This window comes from Rattus rattus, chromosome 7, assembly GCF_011064425.1.
Source record: "Rattus rattus isolate New Zealand chromosome 7, Rrattus_CSIRO_v1, whole genome shotgun sequence".
Lineage (NCBI taxonomy): Eukaryota > Metazoa > Chordata > Mammalia > Rodentia > Muridae > Rattus > Rattus rattus.
The window spans coordinates 37,876,608-37,896,656 of record NC_046160.1 but is presented as its reverse complement, the minus strand read 5'-3'; the positions used below and the strand labels follow the sequence as shown (position 1 = coordinate 37,896,656).

The 20,049-nt window shown below is 40.3% G+C and overlaps 1 protein-coding gene across 1 annotated transcript in view; it reads left to right on the top strand.

Annotated features, from left to right (window-relative positions):
- Adam17 (ADAM metallopeptidase domain 17) overlaps nucleotides 1–20,049 on the top strand; it is a 46,479-nt gene that overhangs the window by 14,637 nt on the left and 11,793 nt on the right. The window contains exons 3-10 of the mRNA XM_032907518.1: nucleotides 4,621–4,751; nucleotides 6,301–6,389; nucleotides 8,069–8,237; nucleotides 10,751–10,884; nucleotides 12,698–12,787; nucleotides 15,163–15,276; nucleotides 17,539–17,683; nucleotides 17,800–17,888. Coding sequence (XP_032763409.1) covers nucleotides 4,621–4,751; nucleotides 6,301–6,389; nucleotides 8,069–8,237; nucleotides 10,751–10,884; nucleotides 12,698–12,787; nucleotides 15,163–15,276; nucleotides 17,539–17,683; nucleotides 17,800–17,888 — 961 coding nt within the window. The remainder of the gene's footprint in view (nucleotides 1–4,620; nucleotides 4,752–6,300; nucleotides 6,390–8,068; nucleotides 8,238–10,750; nucleotides 10,885–12,697; nucleotides 12,788–15,162; nucleotides 15,277–17,538; nucleotides 17,684–17,799; nucleotides 17,889–20,049) is intronic.

Below are 20,049 nucleotides of genomic sequence, written 5' to 3'. Positions count from 1 at the left end.
AGTTAAATCCCCAATCCCATCCCCTCACTATCTTAATGAGTTCATTCAATAACAAAATAAATTTTCATCTGATATGAACATGTATAGAATTTGTCTTGTTATTACTCCCTAAAAAAATAGTGTTTTAAATTTAACCAGATATTTTATTTATTTTTGAGACAATGTCTTGCTGTGTAGCCCTCTCTGTCTAGAACTCACTGTGTAGGCCGTACTAACCTTTAACCTGCAGAAATCGCCTGCCTCTCAGGCACTAGGATTACAGGCATGTGCCTCTGCACCTGGTTCTGTGGTACTGGGGTGCCCAGGGCCTTGTGCCTGCCAGGCAGACACTCTGCCAGCTGTGCTATGTCCACAGCTTTGTGCACTAGTTTTTTTCCCAGCATGTAGCTTTCATTTTCTCCATGGGCAAATATCTCAGAGTTTGATTTACATTTCAAATGAACATCATTTCATTTGTTTTCTGTGGATTTTGCTTTCACAGGCTTTCAACAGTTTTTTCTATTTGAGGTTATCCTTTTGGCTACTGAATTGTAGTATTGCTCAGGACATTAAGAAAATTGGTGGTAGAGCGCTTGCCAGCAAGCGGAAGGCCCTGGGTTGGGTCCCCAAAAAAAAAAAAAAAAAAAAAAAAAAAAAAAAGAAGAAAATTGGTTACCGGGGGTTGGGGATTTAGCTCAGTGGTAGAGCGCTTGCCTAGCAAGCAAAAGGCCCTGGGTTTGGTCCCCAGCTCTGGAAAAAAAAAAAAAAAAAAAAAAAAAAAAAGAAATCGGTTGCCGAGCTGGAGAGATGGATCAGTGGTTAAGAGCACTGTAATATACATTAGATAAATAAAAATTTTTAAAAAAAAAGTTAAAAAAAAAATCGGTTACCGGTTGTGGTGGTGCACGCTGGTAGGATTTGCTGAAGGAGGCAGAGGCAGGAGGATCACGAGTTCAAGGCCAGCCTGGGCTACATATTTTGGGATGGAGAGATGGTTCAGTGGTTAAGAGTGGTTAAGAGCACTGATTGCTCTTCCAGAGGCCCTGAGTTCAATTCCCAGCAACCACAAATGGCTCACAACCATCTATAATGAGATCTGGTGCCCTCTTCTGACATATATACAGAGCATTGTGTATATAATAAATAATAATAAATAAATAGATCTTTAAAAACAAAAAGAAATCAGTCAATTGTTGGCATATATATTTTGTGCAAGAAGTTTTTAATAGTTTTTCTAGTTGCCATATTCATGTTATTTTAAATGACTTTTAGAATTTATATGCAGATAGTAAAATAGTGATTATAGATAGTATAATATTGACTATCTAGCTTCCAATCATTCTCAAAATTGAGTGTATTGTTTACCAGGCACTTGACATAGCTTATCTCCAATTCTCACATTCTCTTCGTGGTTGTTTCCTATCAAGGCACATGCCCGTGGCGCATAGAAGCTAGGTAGGATGCCCACAGTAGAAAGCTGTTTGTGCACAGATAGGACAACCTGAGCTCCACCCCCTGCACCTTCATGGTAGGAGAGACTCCCTGCATATGTGCACTGTGGCTGGTGTGTGCCCACACATACACACATTAAATAAAGGTAGTAAAATGGTTTCAGTATGTAGGAACAGGGGAGGAGGTACAAGCAAGAACTGAACATTGAGTTTTCTCTCTTAAATTAGAGATGGCTTGTGGAGCCCTTACCTTGGGTGGGGCAGATACTTCTGTGGATTTGTGTATTTCTCTCTTGAGTTTCACAGATGACATTAGTTCATTAAGGAAATGTTAATATAAGCATTGTGGTACACTCTTAATCCCAGCACTTGGAGGCAGAGGGTGAGGTGGGGGCCATCATGGTTTCCACAGGGAATTCAAGGGTGGCCAGGGCTATACTGGGGCTATAGGCATGCACCACCATGACCAGGCTAAGATTCTCATTTTCAAATAGTAGTGGAAGACAAAGAACTTAAAGCAGACTACAGTAGGTCTGGGGTGACCTTCAGAGGCTGAAAAGTGTGCAGTGAGTACTGAAGGGATTGTACCGTGAAGAAGGAAACTCGCTTAAAATTTGATTTGCCTTCTGAGTTTTGTTTCCTATTTGATAAGTCAACGCCTATTCGAAAGTGATGAAAAGCTGCAAAGACCTGTCTGGAGGTTTTATAAGGCTCAGTGTTAAGATCAGAAAATTTAAAAAGCATAAATTTTACCATTACTAGTGAAAGTTGTGTGTGTTCATGTGTATGAATATGGATGTATGCATGGTGCTACAGATATATGGAGCAGCTCAAAGGACAGTATTAGGCATCAGCCCTCACCAGCCACTTTTTAAAAAATGTTGGTCCTCACATTGCCATGTGAAGTGCTCTATCCACTGAGCCAGTCTCCCCAATCCTACAGCAGATTGCTAATGTAGAAAACCCAGAATGCAGTTGCTGGGACTTTCCTGGGAAGAACATTAGAGACACTATTACAGCTCATGGGATCTTTAATACTGAATAGGGCATTTGTAAGAGGGATGCTTTTCTTCTCAAAGTTCCATTATAACCAAAGTGGAAAGAACTTTAACGTTAATGCCTAGTGTAGGAGGACCCAGTTGTGGATAGCAGAGGAAATTTGCCAAGGGTTTATGAAATGGTGTATTGTGTCTCTCTGACCATCAAAATATACCTAAGCAAAACTAAAATTACCTTGTATGCTCAAAATGTTAAAAATACTTGTTGCCCTGGAGACAGTCCCAGTCTGGATTTCTTCCTGGCAGTTTAAAGATTTATGCAGACCCACAGGGAAGTAACATTTCATATTTTCAACACCATAGCTGACAATATTTGTTCCTATGGCTGAGATGAATAACATGTCTTGCTTTGCCTTTGGTATTTGTGGGCACATTGAGAGGTCTCTGTAAATATTGACAAAGTCTGGCTCACCACCCCTAGTTTTTATTGTAGAATGAACATGTCTTAAACTTAAGCCCTATAAAGAACTGGATATGTAAATCTAATATCTGCATTTAGAAGCTTTGTATCAGTCTCCCCAGGAGTAAGTATGCATTCCTGTTTGCAGGCAGGTCTTACTGAGAAGCCATGGGCACTTTACACTGGATACGGCAGCGGCGTTTCAGTAACCATACAGTAGGAAGACCTCCGTAGGACATCGGGTGGATTGCTGGGGATTGTGGGTACAGTACAAATCCTGGGGTTTTTGATCACGCAAGCCCATTGTTGAGTTTCATGGTTTCTGGGCTGTGTGACGTGAGGGTGTAACTTCTGAGCCTCCTCCACTTTTACTTTTATGAAGTAGAGATAATGCACATGTTGTCTGAGGAGCAGGTAGATGTAATTAATGGCATTTAACAATCTTTACTGGTGAGTTTCTGAGATAAGCAGGACCCCAACTTCAGCCTTCAACTGTCCACATGTGTTTCCTCATTAATCAGTTTCCAGAAAAGATAAATGCATAAGCTTTTACCCTCATTCCCCAAGCATTAGTTAATGAGCTTGCTGTCCCCCCTGCCCCATACAGAATGTGAAGGTTTTTTTTTAAAGTACATTCTTTAAACTAGAATACGCACAATCACTTAGTATAACAGTACTTTTTGCAAAAAATAGATTACACAATACTCAGAAATGCAGGGAATAATCTTACTCTTTCAAAATTAGACAGCACGTGCCTGAAGCTCAAGCAGCCTTCAGAGTGGAGGCAGGGAATGCTTGGTGACACCAGAGAGCTGTGCTGTAAAAGAAACCACTTGGCTGCAAGCTGTCCCTGTGTTCACACAGTGCTAAGGGAAATAACCTCTGTCAGTCCTTTCAAGTGGGCCTCAGGTGCTACAAGAAAAACAGTTGGGTGGACTCTCAAGCAGTCACAGGTCTGCCTCATAGCTTCTCTCTCTTTATGTGTCTGTGCATTTGTGGGCACACATGCCATGGCATATATGTGGAGGTCAGAGTTTAACGTAAGGGAATTATTTCTCTCTTTCCATTATGTAGATCCCACAGATTGAACTCAGATTTCAGGCTTGGGAACAGGCACTTTTACCTATAGCTATCTTGCCGGCCCCCATGCCTCCTTTAAAGATTTTGAAAATGAGTTCTGCACAGGTTTTATAACTAAACCAAATTAGTGCATTTGTCTTTACAGGAAGAATAATGCTGTATGTACCTATAAGTTGTTGGCTGCTGTGGGTCTGGAGAGGTGACTTGGTGGTTAAAGTACTTGCCGCTTTTACAGGAGACTGGAGTTTTCCCAGCACGCATGTTGGATAGCTCACAACTACCTGTAACGACTTCAAGGGAGCCAACACACTCTTCTGGCCTCCCTGGGCACTCACTCGTGGGTATACACGCCCACACACAGACACACAGCAGTGGAATAAATCTTCTTTTTTCTGAGAGAAAATATGGAATGTTTCACAGATTTGCACAACATCCTGTGCAAAGGCCATGCCAGTCTTCTTTGTGTCATCCTAAGCTTAGGGTGTGTGCTGGCAAAGTTCGCATATTATAAATCTGGGGGAAAAATGCTAGTGGATATTATTCATCTCATTTCTTTTTTTTTTTTTTTCTTTTCTTTTTTTTCGGAGCTGGGGCATCTCATTTCTTGTAGATCTTAAAGAGTCTTTAAACTGTGAATGCATTCTTTCTCCAGGCATTTTAAATTATACTTGACATCAAGTACAGAACGCTTTTCACAGAACTTGCGAGTCGTGGTGGTGGATGGGAAAGAGGAAAGCGAGTACAGCGTGAAGTGGCAGGACTTCTTCAGCGGACATGTGGTTGGTGAGTATGGAGAGGGTGTTCTGTGATGCATCTGGGCTGACGTACTTTATCTTGCTACTTACTGCAGTGACGGAAAAATCTGACATAAACCAAGGAGAGAGGAGTGGATCTGACTCGAGATAAACCCTGGCAGAGTTCACCTCACAGGCCAGGAAGCATGGGGAAAAGAGAGGGGCAAAGGGACAAGGCACATCCCTCAACGGCTTGCCCCGCAGCCTACCTTTCCCAAGTAGATTCCACCTCTAGTTAGCCTATTCAGCTGTGACTTCACAGAGGCTCAATTCCTTGGTGAAGTTAGGAGGCATTTTTAGGTTCAGACCATGGTAGGTCTCCAGCTTTAATTTAATTACAGTCTTTTTTTCTTTTTCATTTGGGGAGTGTGTAGGGAAAGGGGTGTCATAGTCGGCTACATAGTTTTATCTGAGCTGTGTAAGCTTGGGAGAAGAAACAGCCGAATAGGAGGAAGTAGATACTGTTTAGCATGTTGTTTACCTAGCCTTCCTGCCACCTTCCGTCCCTTCTTCCCTCGCTTCCTCCCTCCTTTCATACCTCTTAAAGTAGCCCAAGCCCGAGGTGTGAAGTGATGCATCTGCCTGAGTTTGGTTTTTACTTTGTTCTAATAAGGAAAAGGAAATGGCATTTCCTTTTATTTTATTTGACTTTTATTTTATTTTATTGAGATAGGGTTTTTCTGTGTAGCCCTGGCTGTCCTGGAACTCATTCTGTAGACAGGCTGGCCTAGAACTCAGGCATCTGCCTGCCTCCCAAGTGCTGGAATTAAGGTGTATGCCACCATGCTCAGCCAACTTTCCTTAGTTTTTTTTTCTTTTGGAGACAGGGTCTCACTAGGTAGCCTAGGCTGACCCACAGTCCTCCTGTCTCAGTTGCCTGACAGCAGAGATTGTAGTCTCTTGCTTCTTTCCTAAACACGTTTGGGTTAAATTCCGAAGGGAAGTGGGTGAATGTCACGTTACCTGACCTGCTCTTCCTCTTGGGAAGACTGAGGTACTGGGCCTTTTCAGGATTGTGTTTCTTGTTTGCAGAGCTCTCTGTCTAACAAGGGAAAGGCTATGCTGATGAAGGGGCTATCTGATTTATTTTTTATTATCAACCATGAGTAGGTTTTTTTTTAATTACTTTTTTTATGTATATGAGTACACTGTAGCTGTCTCCAGACACACCAGAAGAGGGCGCCTGATCTCATTACAAATGGTTGTGAGCCACTATGTGGTTGCTGGGAATTGAACTCAGGACCTCTGGAAGAGCAGTCAGGGCTCTTAACCATTGATCCATCTCTCCAGCCCCACATGAGTAGGTTATTATTTGGTAATCTTTCTTTTGTATTTATGTATTGGAGTGTGTGTATGCATCCTATACACATATGGAGATCAGAAGATAACCTATGGGAGTTGATGCTCTCCATGTGTGGGTTCCAGGAATCTAGTTCAAGTCATCAGTTTTGGTGACAAGGGCCTTTAGGCCTGCCGATTCATTTTGCTGGCCCTGAAGCAAATATTTTTGATAATAAAACCACCTTTTTCCTCCCAAGGTGAGCCTGACTCTAGGGTTCTAGCCCACATAGGAGATGATGATGTCACGGTAAGAATCAACACCGATGGGGCAGAATATAACATAGAGGTAAGTCTGTGTGTAAGAGCGTTGTATTTGTGGGCATGAGTTTGAGAGAGAGTCTCTTATAAGCCATGCTGGCCTCTTAACTGGCTATGTAGCTAAGGTTGGCCCTGAACTCCACATCTTCTGCCTCTTTTCCTGTCTGCCTTCCTTTGGAGTTGTTTTTCTCTCAGCAGCTGTCTGTCTGGTTGTTACAGAGCTTCTTGGTTGTTATAAGTTCTTTAATTAAGTATAGCGGGTCAGCCCTGTAGTCCCTCTTGGGAGGCTCAGGCAAGAAGATTGCCTTGAGTTCTCTGCTTAGCCCCCAGGAAGACAGAGGCAGGAGGATCATTGTAAGGTCAAGCCAACCTGGGCTACATAGTGAGCTCTGAGCCAGTTTGAGCTGCGTAGAGAGACCCAAGGGTGCTTTACGAAACCTAATCCTAAATGCTGCAATTATGCCACCATGCCTTGTCTGTGGTGCTAGTAATTGAGCCCAGGGTCTCTGCATGCTCGCTAAGTGCTTGACATACACTCATTGCTATGCACACCAAGTACGGCTAGCCATACTGTTCTTCCTGCAAAACTGGGTTCAGAAAATACATAGTTTGTCATCATATGTTTTTCAACTAACAATATAATTATGCCTATCTTTCCAGGTTAATAAATATATAGCTGAATGAAATTTTTTTAGTGAAGCCTCCTGAGTAGACCATTGTTTAGCCAGTTCTTTTTGATGATCAATCATTGTGCTTTAATTTCTTGAAATAGAAATGTCTAGCATGAACAGTGTTGAGCACACTTTTGAGTGGATACATTTAATTGGGATGGTTTGGGTGACCAGTCTTAGGTCTTCATTGTTGCGTTGTTTCATTTTGTTTTTGAGATTCAATCTTCTTGTGGCTCTGTAGGAGGCCATTTTGCCTGTGTTAGCTTCAGCGTTCTCAGCAGCTTGTGTGAGGGTTCATTTCTCTACAGTCCGATGTCCTAATGGGCATGAAGTGGTGGCTTACTCATTCATTTTCTTATACATCATAACTTTATGTCTAAAATCCATTTTTACATTCTTCACAGCTGAGTCCAATATATCTAAAGAAACCTTGGCTTTGTAAAAATGGGAACAGCCCTTTGACTTGGAGCACATGGGCTGTATTTACTGTGGACCTGGCCCGGTGTTATAAATGCAGACTCTTACAGCATCATTTTTTCTGTAGTGCAGGGGGTTGACATCATGGATTAGAACAAACAAAGGGCTGCTGTTCTGGAAATCAATAGAAGGTTTAGGCATATCGTTAGGAGTTTTCAATCATCTCTTATAAAAGAAAGTTTTTGCTGTATGTAAAACCTATCATGTCAAAGAGGCTGAGTGCCTGAATGGTAAAGGGAGATGAACCGTACACACCACATACATAGGAACGTCACCTGTTGTCTCTGCAGTGACATCTGTAGCACTGGAGTAGAGTAGGAATTGCAGAAACATTTTAAATAGGTCTATGGAAAAGGATAGACTTTTCTTTACTAGCTTATACAGGAATATGCATAAAATAAATTTATTTGCAGTGTATAAATTGTAAGATAAAACAAGTAATTTATTCTCTAAGAAACAATATTATCTAAGAACAAAGAGTGTTTTAAGAATTTTATTTCATGTTAGAAATTCTTGGTTTTTTTGTTTTTTATTTTGTCATCTGTGTTTTCCTTTTTAGCCACTTTGGAGGTTTGTTAATGATACTAAAGATAAAAGGATGCTGGTGTATAAGTCTGAAGATATCAAGGATTTTTCACGTTTGCAGTCTCCAAAAGTATGTGGTTATTTAAATGCAGATAGTGAAGAGTTGCTTCCAAAAGGGCTCATAGACAGAGAGCCATCTGAAGGTAAGACTCACAAATATATTGCAGGCATGGCATAGGCACATCATACTGTTCCAGCAAGGTGCTTGTTAATTGGTAAAAATAGCATGGTTATTGAATAACTCAAGCGCTTGGTCGGAAAATGTAGTTTTGTTACAGAAATTCTTAATTCTTTCCTGTTAAGTAGTAATTGAAAACACTAGAATATAAGAGATGCAACCTAGTTGTCTTGAAGGAGACTAAGGAGGGAGACGGGGACATGGTCTAGGGGAATTCTGTACTTTGTAGACCTTCAAAACAGTAAAGTGCTGTGTCTGAAAAGTGGTCTTGAGAGTTTGTAAGAGATTAGTCAGGTGGCAAGAGAGCTCTGCAGTGTTCGAAATACTCACAGGCCGTCAGTCATGGACACATCTATTTGGGGTCATTTATAACAAAAACCTGTTGGGATGGTATTCTTCTGTCTTTGTTATTTTTGTTTTTATGTTTTTAAAGAGGTGAGGTCTTTTTTTTTTTTTTTAAGATTTATTCATTTATTATATATAAGTACACTGCTGTCTTCAGATACACCAGAAGAGGGCATCAGATCTCTTTACAGATGGTTGTGAGCCAACATGTGGTTGCTGGGAATTGAACTCATGACCTCTGGAAGAGCAGTCGGGTGCTCTTAACTGCTGAGCCATCTCTCCAGCTACCAGAGGCAAGGTCTTGATAATGTCTCAGGCTGGCTTGAACTGCATGGCTCAAGGGTCCTGCCTCCAACTCTCGAGTAGGTGGGACTGCAGGCATAGCTACCACGTTAGGCTTGCTGTCAGTATTTGTGGAGATCTTGAAGAGCATCATTAACATTTTAGGATATTGATAATAAATTCTTAAACAATTAGATAAGTATTCTGTTAACAAAGACAAAGTAATCTTTTAAGTTTTCTATTATAAGGATACATTTGTTTGTAGCACTGTATGTATGCAATTTATTAAAAAGGAATGATGGTGACTTTGCTTCTGCTTGCTTTAGTGAGGCTCCCTGACTGGCAAGTGTGAGTGTCTTAGTGTGCTTGTCCTTTCTCTTGCTGTGACACACATCAAGATCAAAAGCAATCGTGTAAGAAGATTTTATTTCACATTATGGCTTACCGTCCATTAGAAAGACAAGTCAGGCCAGGACTTAAGAATGGGTCACTACTTACTGGTTTGCTCTTCCGGCTCCCTCAGCTTATTCTTTTGTTTGCTTGTTGTTCAAGTTGTGGTTTCTCTGGGTAGCTTTGGCTGTCCTTGCTCTGTAGACCAAGCTGGTCTTGAATCTAGAGATCACCTGTCTCTACCTCTTGAGTGCTGGGATTGAAGGCATGTGATACCATGCCTGGCTTTAGCTCTGGTTTTTTGTTTTTTTTTTTTAATACAACCCAAGACCACCTTCGTAGGGGCGACACTACTCACAGTGGGCTGGGTCCTCCCATATAAATTGTTAGTTTAAAAAAAAAGTCCCACAGACTTGGCTACAAGCCTGTGTCATGGAAGCATTTTTCAATTGAACTTTCCTCTTCCCATGATTCTCTAGCTTGTGTCAGGTTGACAGAGTGGCTAATCCAGTGTATATGAGTGTGTCTAGGATTATGTTTTTGTATATACCTACTTATAGGTGTTCAGATGGGTATGTGTGTATGTCTACATACTCCATACTTACGTTTGCTTATGAGTATAGGTAAACATTAAATAGCCTGTTTGTATCAGGGAGCTGAGAAGATTGCAGCCCTATGTTGATGATCTTAAAGATGCCTCCAAGTACCCTGGGTCGCTTATATTTTGATTATTTTAAACAAGGTGGGCTCTACAGCGCACAGTGGCCTTCAGCTCTCCGTCCTCTTGTATCAGCTTTCTGTGCTGGGTTACCTGTGCCGTCATACTTGGCCCAGTGTTCCTTAAGTTTTAGTGTACAATTACCTTGATCTTTCTTTTTAATTTTATTTTTTTAACTTTATTTTTGATTAATTCATAGAATTATAGAAGAAAATGGTCAGTGGCTTCATTGTCTAGTGATGATTATTTTACTATATTAAACATATATGAAAGATTCTTTCCTTTTGTGGTAGTGGGTTGAAACTGGGGTCTTGGATATACCAAGCCCCATTGGTTTTGGATTCAACAATTTTAACCTTATATTACTTTTTACTTTCTATCTTTTTCCAGATTTTATTATTATTATTATTATTATTATTATTATTATTATTATTATTATTATTAAAGATACCATTAAGGACAGATGTTATGATATATGACTATTATCTTCGTACTTGGGAGGTAGAGGCAGTAGGATCAGAAGTTGAAGGACAACCTTGAATGCATAGGGAATTTGAGATCAGCCAAGTCTGCAAGAGACCCTGTCTCCAACCTTGCCCCTGGAAAAGAAAAGGATAACCTTTAATAATATTAAGCTTAAATAATGTTTGTTTCAGAAAAAAATTAGAACTAAGTGTTACTATAAAAAATCCTTCCTCGTTTTGATGAATTTTAATTTAATAGTGCATACACATTCATATTAGAGTCTGTCCGTCGAGTGAAGAGGCGAGCTGAACCTAACCCCTTGAAGAATACTTGTAAATTACTGGTGGTGGCAGATCATCGATTTTATAAGTACATGGGCCGAGGAGAAGAGAGCACTACTACAAATTACTTAGTAAGTATTTGATGATATACAGGTTAATCTAGCAAGTCATCTATGTGGGTAAATTTATTCTATTAAGAGGAGGCTGGGCCTGGAGAGGTCTCAGAGGTTAAGAGCCCTGACTGCTCTTCTAGAGGTCCTGAGTTCAATTCCCAGCAACCACATGGTGGCTCACAACCATCTGTAATGAGAGCATATGCCCTCTTCTGGTGTGTCTGAAGACAGCTACAGTGTACTTATATACAATAAATAAATATAAAAAAAAAAAAAGAGGAGGCTGCAGTAATTTACAACTTACACCAGGCCTGCTCCAGGTATTGTTAATTTCCTGTTATTTTGAGGGCCATTTACTGGATCTTACATTTCTATACAGAAGATATAGTTTCAAAATTAAAAGTGTTTTTTTAAATGACTATTTTCTATACGTTAGGCTTTTCTACATAATAAATTGGGGAAGCATTTATAATGCACCTTCTTCATGCAAGTGAACTCTTTACAAACATTAGTGTCACATGCATAGATTTATATTTCAGAATAAAACTATATATTTATGAGAACTTGTGTGTTTTTCTGATTGTATCTATCCCATGGGTGTTTGTTATTGTCACGTTACCGAGATGATCTTAGGATAGAATATGAAATAAGTGAGACACTCATCGCCACAGTTAACCCTAGGGCAGAGATAGGAAGCAAAGATTAAAGAAGTTTAATAGCCTTCTGGGGACCTCAGGACCTCATGTCTGTGAGCAAGTGCCTTGCACTGAGCTGTATCCCAGCCCGACATGAAACTTTTAGCATCTGCTACTAAAATTTTAAAGTCAAGGAAATGATTTTCTCTGGAGTTGTTTCTTCTCTCAGTTTGACCCCATTCATCTTGGTAGCTTGGCACTGATTAAAATGTTGTCATTGAGGGAATAGAAGAAGGGCAGCTATTCACGACCAGCAGCCTGATGCAGCAAAGACAGCTTTCTTGTTGCCTGCTTTCCCACTCTCCATTTTCTTCCAACTCTCCCTCAGCTTCTTTCCTCTGTCATGGATGAATTTATTAGGAGAATAGTGGGAGTCATTGTAATTCTTCTTCATAAGCAAGAGAGTCTTTCTTAAAAAATCCCTATCTGGGGTTTGTATTAAAGGACTCCTTGTATTCTACTTCTTATTGTATACCATGAATGTGAGCATACTGTGAGGTTCACTTTTTCAAAGTGCATTTCTCATTACTACTTAAAGCAAAGAACTGTTCTTTCATGGCTGCAGCAGCCAGCTAACCCATTTTTTTGAAATGGGTTACATATCTTTGAGAAAAGATAAGTAGGTTTTTTTGTTGTTGTTGATAAGTAGTTTATTTTTCTGATGTAGTAATTACGCTATGTAGTAATTATGCACACACATGTTCTCATACATGTGAAAAATGTACATATTACATACACGTGTTCCCTACCCCATGCAAAAAGATGAAAGAAATAAAAGGCAGTTACCACCATTTTACCTGTTCTAGGGCCACACTTTAGCCACTCACGACACAGAATGAAGAGCAGCTACTTTCTAGAGTTTTGGTAAATCAGTGACTTCTTATTTTCACAGTTGACTGGGATGACAGCATTTTAAAGCCTGAGGTTATGTAGACAAGAAACATTCTTTCTTGTATCAGTGTTTTAAGTTTGGCTCTAGGGATAGCTTCTTGATACATCTCAGTGATAAAGATTGGTTTCTCAACACCAGTTTTCATAATCTTGCATTTTTCTCCTCTAGACGTCTATTCTAGTAGGTTTTGTTATATTGCAAAGAGTGGTAGAGTTCTACATAACTTCACCTTTTATATCCACAGATAGAGTTAATTGACCGAGTTGATGACATATACCGGAACACCTCGTGGGACAATGCAGGATTTAAAGGTTATGGAGTACAGATAGAACAGGTATTCATCAATAGTAAGCCTGTGCTGATCCATGAGGTTATACATAGTGAATATTGTTCTTTCAAAAACCAAGACCTACCTAATCATAAACATTCTCATATTGTGAAATTTTTTTTGAGGATAAATTGTGTTGTGTTTTGGTATTTAATACTAGTTAATAGTTTCTGACTTGATGGTTATTTTAGGAATGAACCTCTTAATGCTATTATATTCCTCTGACCTGTTAATTATCGTCTTTCACTTCCTGTAGTGTTTTCTTTTTCTTCTGATTATGTGTCCGACTTTGGTTAGAATTCTAGTACATAAACCAGCAGTGGCAGGGTATACTAATAAAGGGGTTCTGATGGAATTCTGCGGTTCTGAGTCTGTAGAATTTACTTAAGAATGCACTGCAGGGGAAGAGCTTCTGCACTGCAGTAGATGTCTGCTCTCCTCTGCTCCTTAGCAGATACATCATGCTGTTAGTGCTACACCGGAACCATCATGATTGTTCTTGGTAAAAATTGACTTCGGTGGTTTGGAAATTGAGTATTGTTTTGGAAAAAATACATGTTTTGATATAATTTCCAGGTTATTATTTTTTTTTCTTTTTTTTGGAGCTGGGGACCGAACCCAGGGCCTTGTGCTAGGCAAGCGCTCTACCACTGAGCTAAATCCCCAACCCCCCCAGGTTATTTGCACTAAAACATAGTCTTACAGGTTATATTGCACAAAATTGATAGATTAAAAAAACAAAGGCAAACTGCAAAAAAAGAAAAAAAAAATCACTTACTTGACCAGGTGACACAGGTCTATAATTCTAGTTCTTGGCAGGCAGGGGCAGGAGCATCTCTGTAAGCTCTAGGCAGCCTGGTTTACAAAGTTAGTTCTAGATCAGTCAGGATTCATCTTTCCAAAGATAATGTGTCATGGATATGCAGTATGCATGTACGTGTACGTCTGTATTCAACGTCTGACAGTGCGCTGTACATCTTGGCCCTTTGGGTTTTAATTTTATGTTATGTCAGATATTATTCCCTACAGATAATGTAAAGCAGGCTTAGTGGTTTTAAAATCGCTACACTATGTTCAGGTTTTTGTGGATCAGTAAATCGTTCCTCTTTGTTTTAGGAACTTGGAAACAGTTGAAGAACATAGTAGCATGGGAAACACATGCCAGTTTCTTTAATCCATTGAGGGATCGATCAGAGGCTGTAATTAGATGTGCAGTCTGTTGGGCTTCCACTTACTGCCTGTCAGGATTGACTTTGGCCTTCCCCTTATGGCTACCATAATGTTCGTGCAGACAGAAGGGAGCCCTAACCGCTTTCTCAGAGTCTGATCAGAAACCTTTGTTCCTTTCCTCTTAGTCAGCTTAATAGGAATTTGTCTTAAACACACATGAAGGAGAAGCTCCATTTTTTTTTTTTATAGTCTCCTATATTTAGGTACAAAAGTGGTGTTCATCCCAACCCTTCACTTTTAAATTGGCTGTAACTGTAATAAATATCTTAGGTTCATGTAATACAAGTTCTCGGTTTTTTTTTTTTTTTTTTTTTTTTTCATTGGAGATGTGAGAATTTAGTACATTTACATATTTATAAATAATTCATTGACGTGTTTTCTATACCATATGTTTTTCAGTTTGTTTTGGACAATAAATATTTGAGCTAAAGAATTTGCGCCGGGGTGTGGGAAAAACCACAGGGGGTCAGGCGCTCACCAGCAAGGGAAAGGCCCTGGGTTCGGTCCCCAGCCCAAAAAAAAAAAAAAAAAAAAAAAAAAAAAAAAGAATTTGGGTTGCAAAACATTTTTTATGGGAATAGATAATTGTGTGTGTGTGTGTGTGTGTGCACGTACATGTGCATGCATGTGAACAGCTTGTGTGTTTAGTTTTGAGTCAGGCTTTGGCTATGTAGCCCAGATTGGCTTTGAACTAATAGTGATGTCCTGTCTCTGCCTACCAAGTGCTAGGGTTACATAGATGCTGATTTTTTTCTTTTTAGACATAAAGTTATGGAAGGTTATGAACTTGGATGCTGGGGAGTCAAACCCGAGTCCTGAGTAGGAACAAATGCTTCTAGCTGCTGAGATCTCTTAAGCTCTCGGATGCCTGGCTTTGGTGTTGTTTTGGTAGTTTTTTTAGGCAGGATCTCTCCAGTCACCCCTGGCCATCCCGGAACACACTGTATACATCAGGCTGCCCTTAAACTCAGATCTACCTGCCTCTGGCTTTGGCGGTCTGGGTGGTGTATGCCACCACACCTAGCCAGATGCTGGTTTGCTTTTGTTTTTTGCTTTTTTTTTTTTTGTTTTTGTTTTAAATGATGAAATAATGTAGTAAATGTCTTAGGCTATTTTGGAATTGTTCTAAGTATGTTCTCTCTTAAGTATAGATTCGAATTCTCAAGTCTCCACAAGAGGTAAAACCTGGTGAAAGACACTTCAATATGGCAAAAAGTTTTCCAAATGAAGAGAAGGATGCTTGGGATGTGAAGATGCTGCTGGAGGTAGGTCATGTTCTGCATGGTTCTTTTCATTTTTAATGCATACATCTATCTGTTCCAGTGGAGGAACCTGGTAGAAACCTTAATGTCTTTGAGAATCTAGTTAGGCATAATAGCCCTTCTCTGGAAACTAACATGAATCATCTCATCATTGTGTAGACTTTTATACTGTTTTGTACCCTGTGTCTCTGAAACATAGCCTCAAGTCTTTGAGGGCAGGACTTACCAAAGAAGCTGTAAGCATGTATTGGCCAGCACAAATACCACTTGAGGGCTATGGAAATTTAAATAATTTATTTTCATTCTGGTAATGAATTTGAAGAATGTTAGTGCCCTGGTGTGCCTCCTTACCTTAGTGTACAGCACAGTTTCAGTGTCTGTACATATTACTGCTTTATTGTAAATTGGCTTACTGTACTGGGATGTACATTACTTTCTTGGTGCTGCCGTAACAATTGAGTACAAATTTAGCATCTTGGAACATTTGAGTGGGTTTTTTGTTCTTGTTGTTGTTATTGCTTTTATTTTAATCTTGTAGTTTCAATGTATTGGTCCAGGTCAGCCTATATGAATTTCTTGATTATGCATACACAAGAACAAGATTAAGTTTCAAACATGAATGGAATTAAAGGCTTTTATCATTCCCCCCCCCCCCAGATGGAGATTGTATGGTATGTTTATATAGTACTAGTTTATGTAATTTGATCTGCCAGCCTCCAGGAGGGGGATTGAGATAGTATCTTTGTGTTTTATTTTGTAGGTGATGTTTGTTTTTCTGGGACAGGATTTCTCTGTGTAGCCCTGGCTGTCCTGGAACTTGCTCTGTAGACCGGGCTGACTTTGAACTCAGAGACCCACCTGCCTCTGCCTCCCTATGCTGGGATTAAAGAGCTGCATATCATTTGCTTTTGAGATAAGTCTCAGCAAATGTATCAGCTCCGGCTGCTGTTAGCAGAGTGCCACAGCCTGGGAGGGTCAAGCCACTGGCACTTACTTTGTCATAGCTCTGGAAGCCAGAAATACAAGGTTGAAATGTTGACAAGATTGTTTTCTCCTCAGGCCTCTCTTTAGCATGCTGATGTCTTCCTTTATGTGCGTTCTAATCTCATGAAGACATACGAGTTGTTGGAATTGTAGTTCTAGTGTGGCACATCCTGAGGTTGCATTCATGTGGCCCTGGATTTGGATCCTATCAGTGCAAACCAATGAATGAACAAGCATTCCCCCCAAAGTAGCTTTCATAAGGGAACAAGTCGTTCCCTTGATTAGGGCCTGCGAATATGACCTTACTACTTGCTTTGGTAAAGACTCTGTCTCTAAATACAGCAACGTTCTAAGTTAGTCAGGGCCAGAACATCAATGTATGAGCTTTGATATATGTCTTGTCCTGTGTGAGCCGTAGGCTAAGCCTGAGCAGCCAGACCTCCTGAGATAGCTAACCCAGCAAACCTCTGCTTCCTGCGGGCCCAGATGTGCTCCTTTCATTTTCTTCCTTCAACTCTAGGACAGTCTTGGAGCCTCTCTCACCCTGTTGAGAGCAGTCTCATCCCCTGTTGCCAAGGGACTGTCAAGATCCCAGACAGTCATCCTTCATTTCGTATATCAGATTTTCTTATCTTTCATTTTAAACGTGCATATGTATGCTAAGATAGGATATCACAATGTTGGCTTTGAACTCACAGAATTCTACCTGCTTCTGCCTTCCAAGTGCTGACTTTAAACATTTTCAAAAAGTCTTTTCTTTTTATTGAAACTTTGAGGGTTTTTTTGGATTGTTAGGGTACGAAAATAAAAGCCACTAAATTAAGGCACATGGGGTCAGGGGTAAAGTAGAGGATGTGGGGATAAAATGGATTTAAGTTTTTTATTTTGTTGCCATAAAAATCAAGAATGTGTACTTTTTTTATAAACATATTTGCAACTCTCTTATATTATAAAAACTTAAATTCAAATAAAAATCTTTCCCAGCCCAAATAATTAAAAATAACCCCTATATAGCACTCTTAAACTCTTGAAATACTTAGACATACTGTAGCATCGGGCTGCTCTAGTCCTGATGACTTCATTCTGAGTAGATGAAAGGTGCCTGAGTGCTACCCTCCATCTCCATGACCACTGTGCTTCCTACCTGCCCCAGGGAAAGCATTTGTGTTGCAAGCGATTGTGGGTGCTAGTGCTGAGCTGCGACTGCTCTGTAATGTTTGGTTGATGTACCCCTGAACCTGGCACGATGGCAAACTAATTAAGAATTCCCTCTTTTTAAAGCAATTTAGCCTTGATATAGCTGAAGAGGCCTCTAAAGTCTGCCTGGCTCATCTTTTCACCTACCAAGATTTTGATATGGGAACTCTTGGATTAGCTTACGTTGGTTCTCCCAGAGCAAACAGTCATGGAGGGGTTTGTCCAAAAGGTAAGTCTCTCATTGCATTATTATGACACTGAGAGACGAAAGAGAAAGTTGATTGGGTTATGTTTCAGTTGTGAGTTTAAGAGGCAATTTTTGTCTGTTCATTTTTTTCTTTTTAGCTTATTACAACCCAGGTGTGAAGAAGAACATCTATTTGAATAGTGGTCTGACAAGTACAAAAAATTATGGTAAAACCATCCTTACAAAGGTATGTTTTTTTTTTTAATTTTCTATTAAAATATAGTGTGTGTGCACACCACATGCACTCAAGCATGGGTCCTTACAGATACCAGAACAGGATGTTGGAATTGCTAGAGCTGGAATCATAATAAATGGTTGTGAGCTGTCTGATATCAGTGTGGGATTGAACATGCAGCCTGTGGAAGAGCAGCAAGTGCTTTTAACTACTGAACCAATTCTCCAGCCTCTTGTTTTTGCTTTTAAACAGGACAGATTTAGGATCCATTGCATTAGTATCTTAGTTACTTATTTACACTGATATCTTTGTAAAATGTAATGTGTACTTGGCTGATAATGTGGCTGGGTATGTTCTGCCTTTAAGCATTTAAGGCATTGCTCTGTTGTCTGCTGGTGTTCATATGCTGTTAAAGAAAGGGTATGAGTTTTTAGTCTTTGTGGCTTGTTTTTTCCTAAAAGATTCTATATCTTGTTTTGGAGTCTGGAGATATGGCCCCGCTAGTAGAATGCTGGCCTAGCATGTACCATATCAAACCAGGGATAGTGATGCACGCCATAGCCCCAGCCCTTGGCACAGTGGATGCAGGAGGATCAACAATTCAAGATTGTCCTCAGCCCCATAATAAGCTCAATAAAACAAAAACCCTTGTTTTCTTAGATACAGCTGTTCAAGTACATTTTGCTACAAATAATAGAAAATACAGGGATTAGTGGCCTAATTTTTCTGAGTTACAGTAGCTGAGATAGGCTTCTCTGGTATATTCTGGGACGTTCAGGGATGCTCTCAGTCTGGGTCTCCCTGGCTTCGCTTTAGCCTCTCTCAGGACAAGCCCTCTGTCCTTGCGCTGCAGCTTCAGAAGGACTAGAGCTACTACTGTGGGCTCTTCTTCTACCACAGCTTTTCTACAAGCCTCACCCATTGATACCTGGTTATGCCTCCCAGAACGCTAGTTGGCAACATGAGTGCCTGTAACACCAGGGCAGGAAGGCACCTATTTTAACTGAATATGTTGCTGCTTGGTACAGAATTGGGGCACTTTAAAAATAAAACAGAGCTGGGCATGATAACGCACACTTTAATCTGAGCACTCCAGACGGAGAGGCAGGTGGATCTCTTTGAGTTTGAGGCCAGCCTGGTCTACATTATGAGCTTCAGGACATCCAGGACTATGTAGAGACTTTGTCTAAAAAAGCCATGTGTGTGTGTGTGTGTGTGTGTGTGTGTGTGTGTGTGTGTGTAATGGGGAAAGTAAGTATTGATAGGAGAAATTAGTATATGGCACACTGATGTGTTGACTCTGAGCTTAACATTGACTGTGTGGTGCTGGGAAGCTGGCTCATCAGTTTCCTGGACTTCACAGGGACCCAACACCCTCTAGTAGCCTCCCCAGGCACTATACTAACACATACCCACACAGAGACTGAGTGCACATAGCTAAATTCAATTAATCTCTATTATATTTTGTTTATTTGCTTGTTTGTTTTTTGAGACAAGGTTTCTCTATGTAGTCCTGGCTGGCTTGCAACTTGCTGTGTGCACTAGGCTGGCCTCGAACTCAGAGATCCACTGGAATCAAAGGCATGTGACACCACCACCCGGCTCTTTTTATTGTTTTCCTTCCTTTGTGGAGTAGTTGGGACCCTTTAATCTAGATACTTTTGTCCTTATGCACAATGTTGACTTTTTGTTTGATGTGTTTATTTTGGTGAGACCACGTCTCACTTGACTTTGGGATTGACTTGTATCAGTCTCCTGAGTGCTGGAATTACAGGCATGTATCAAGAAGCCTGGTTTAAAAGTATTCTTGTGGGGCTGGAGAGATGGCTCAGCGGTTAAGAGCACTGACTGCTCTTCCAGAGGTCCTGAGTTCAATTCCCAACAACCACATGGTGGCTCACAGCCATCTGCAATGGGATCTGATGCCTTCTCCTGGTGTCTGAAGACAGCTACAGTGTGCTCACAAACATAAAATAAATAAATCTTTAAAACAAAACAAAACAAATTTTTGTTGGCATCTATCAGCTCTTGCCCTCTACCCTTGTTCCTTATTCTTGGAAGGTCATGGCCTTCTTATTCCTGAAGAAGTAAGTAAGTGTGGTGTTCATTCTTGTGCTGAAGCATCCTCTTATTACTGCTTCAACTCCCACGGAATGTTAAAGGCACTGGGACA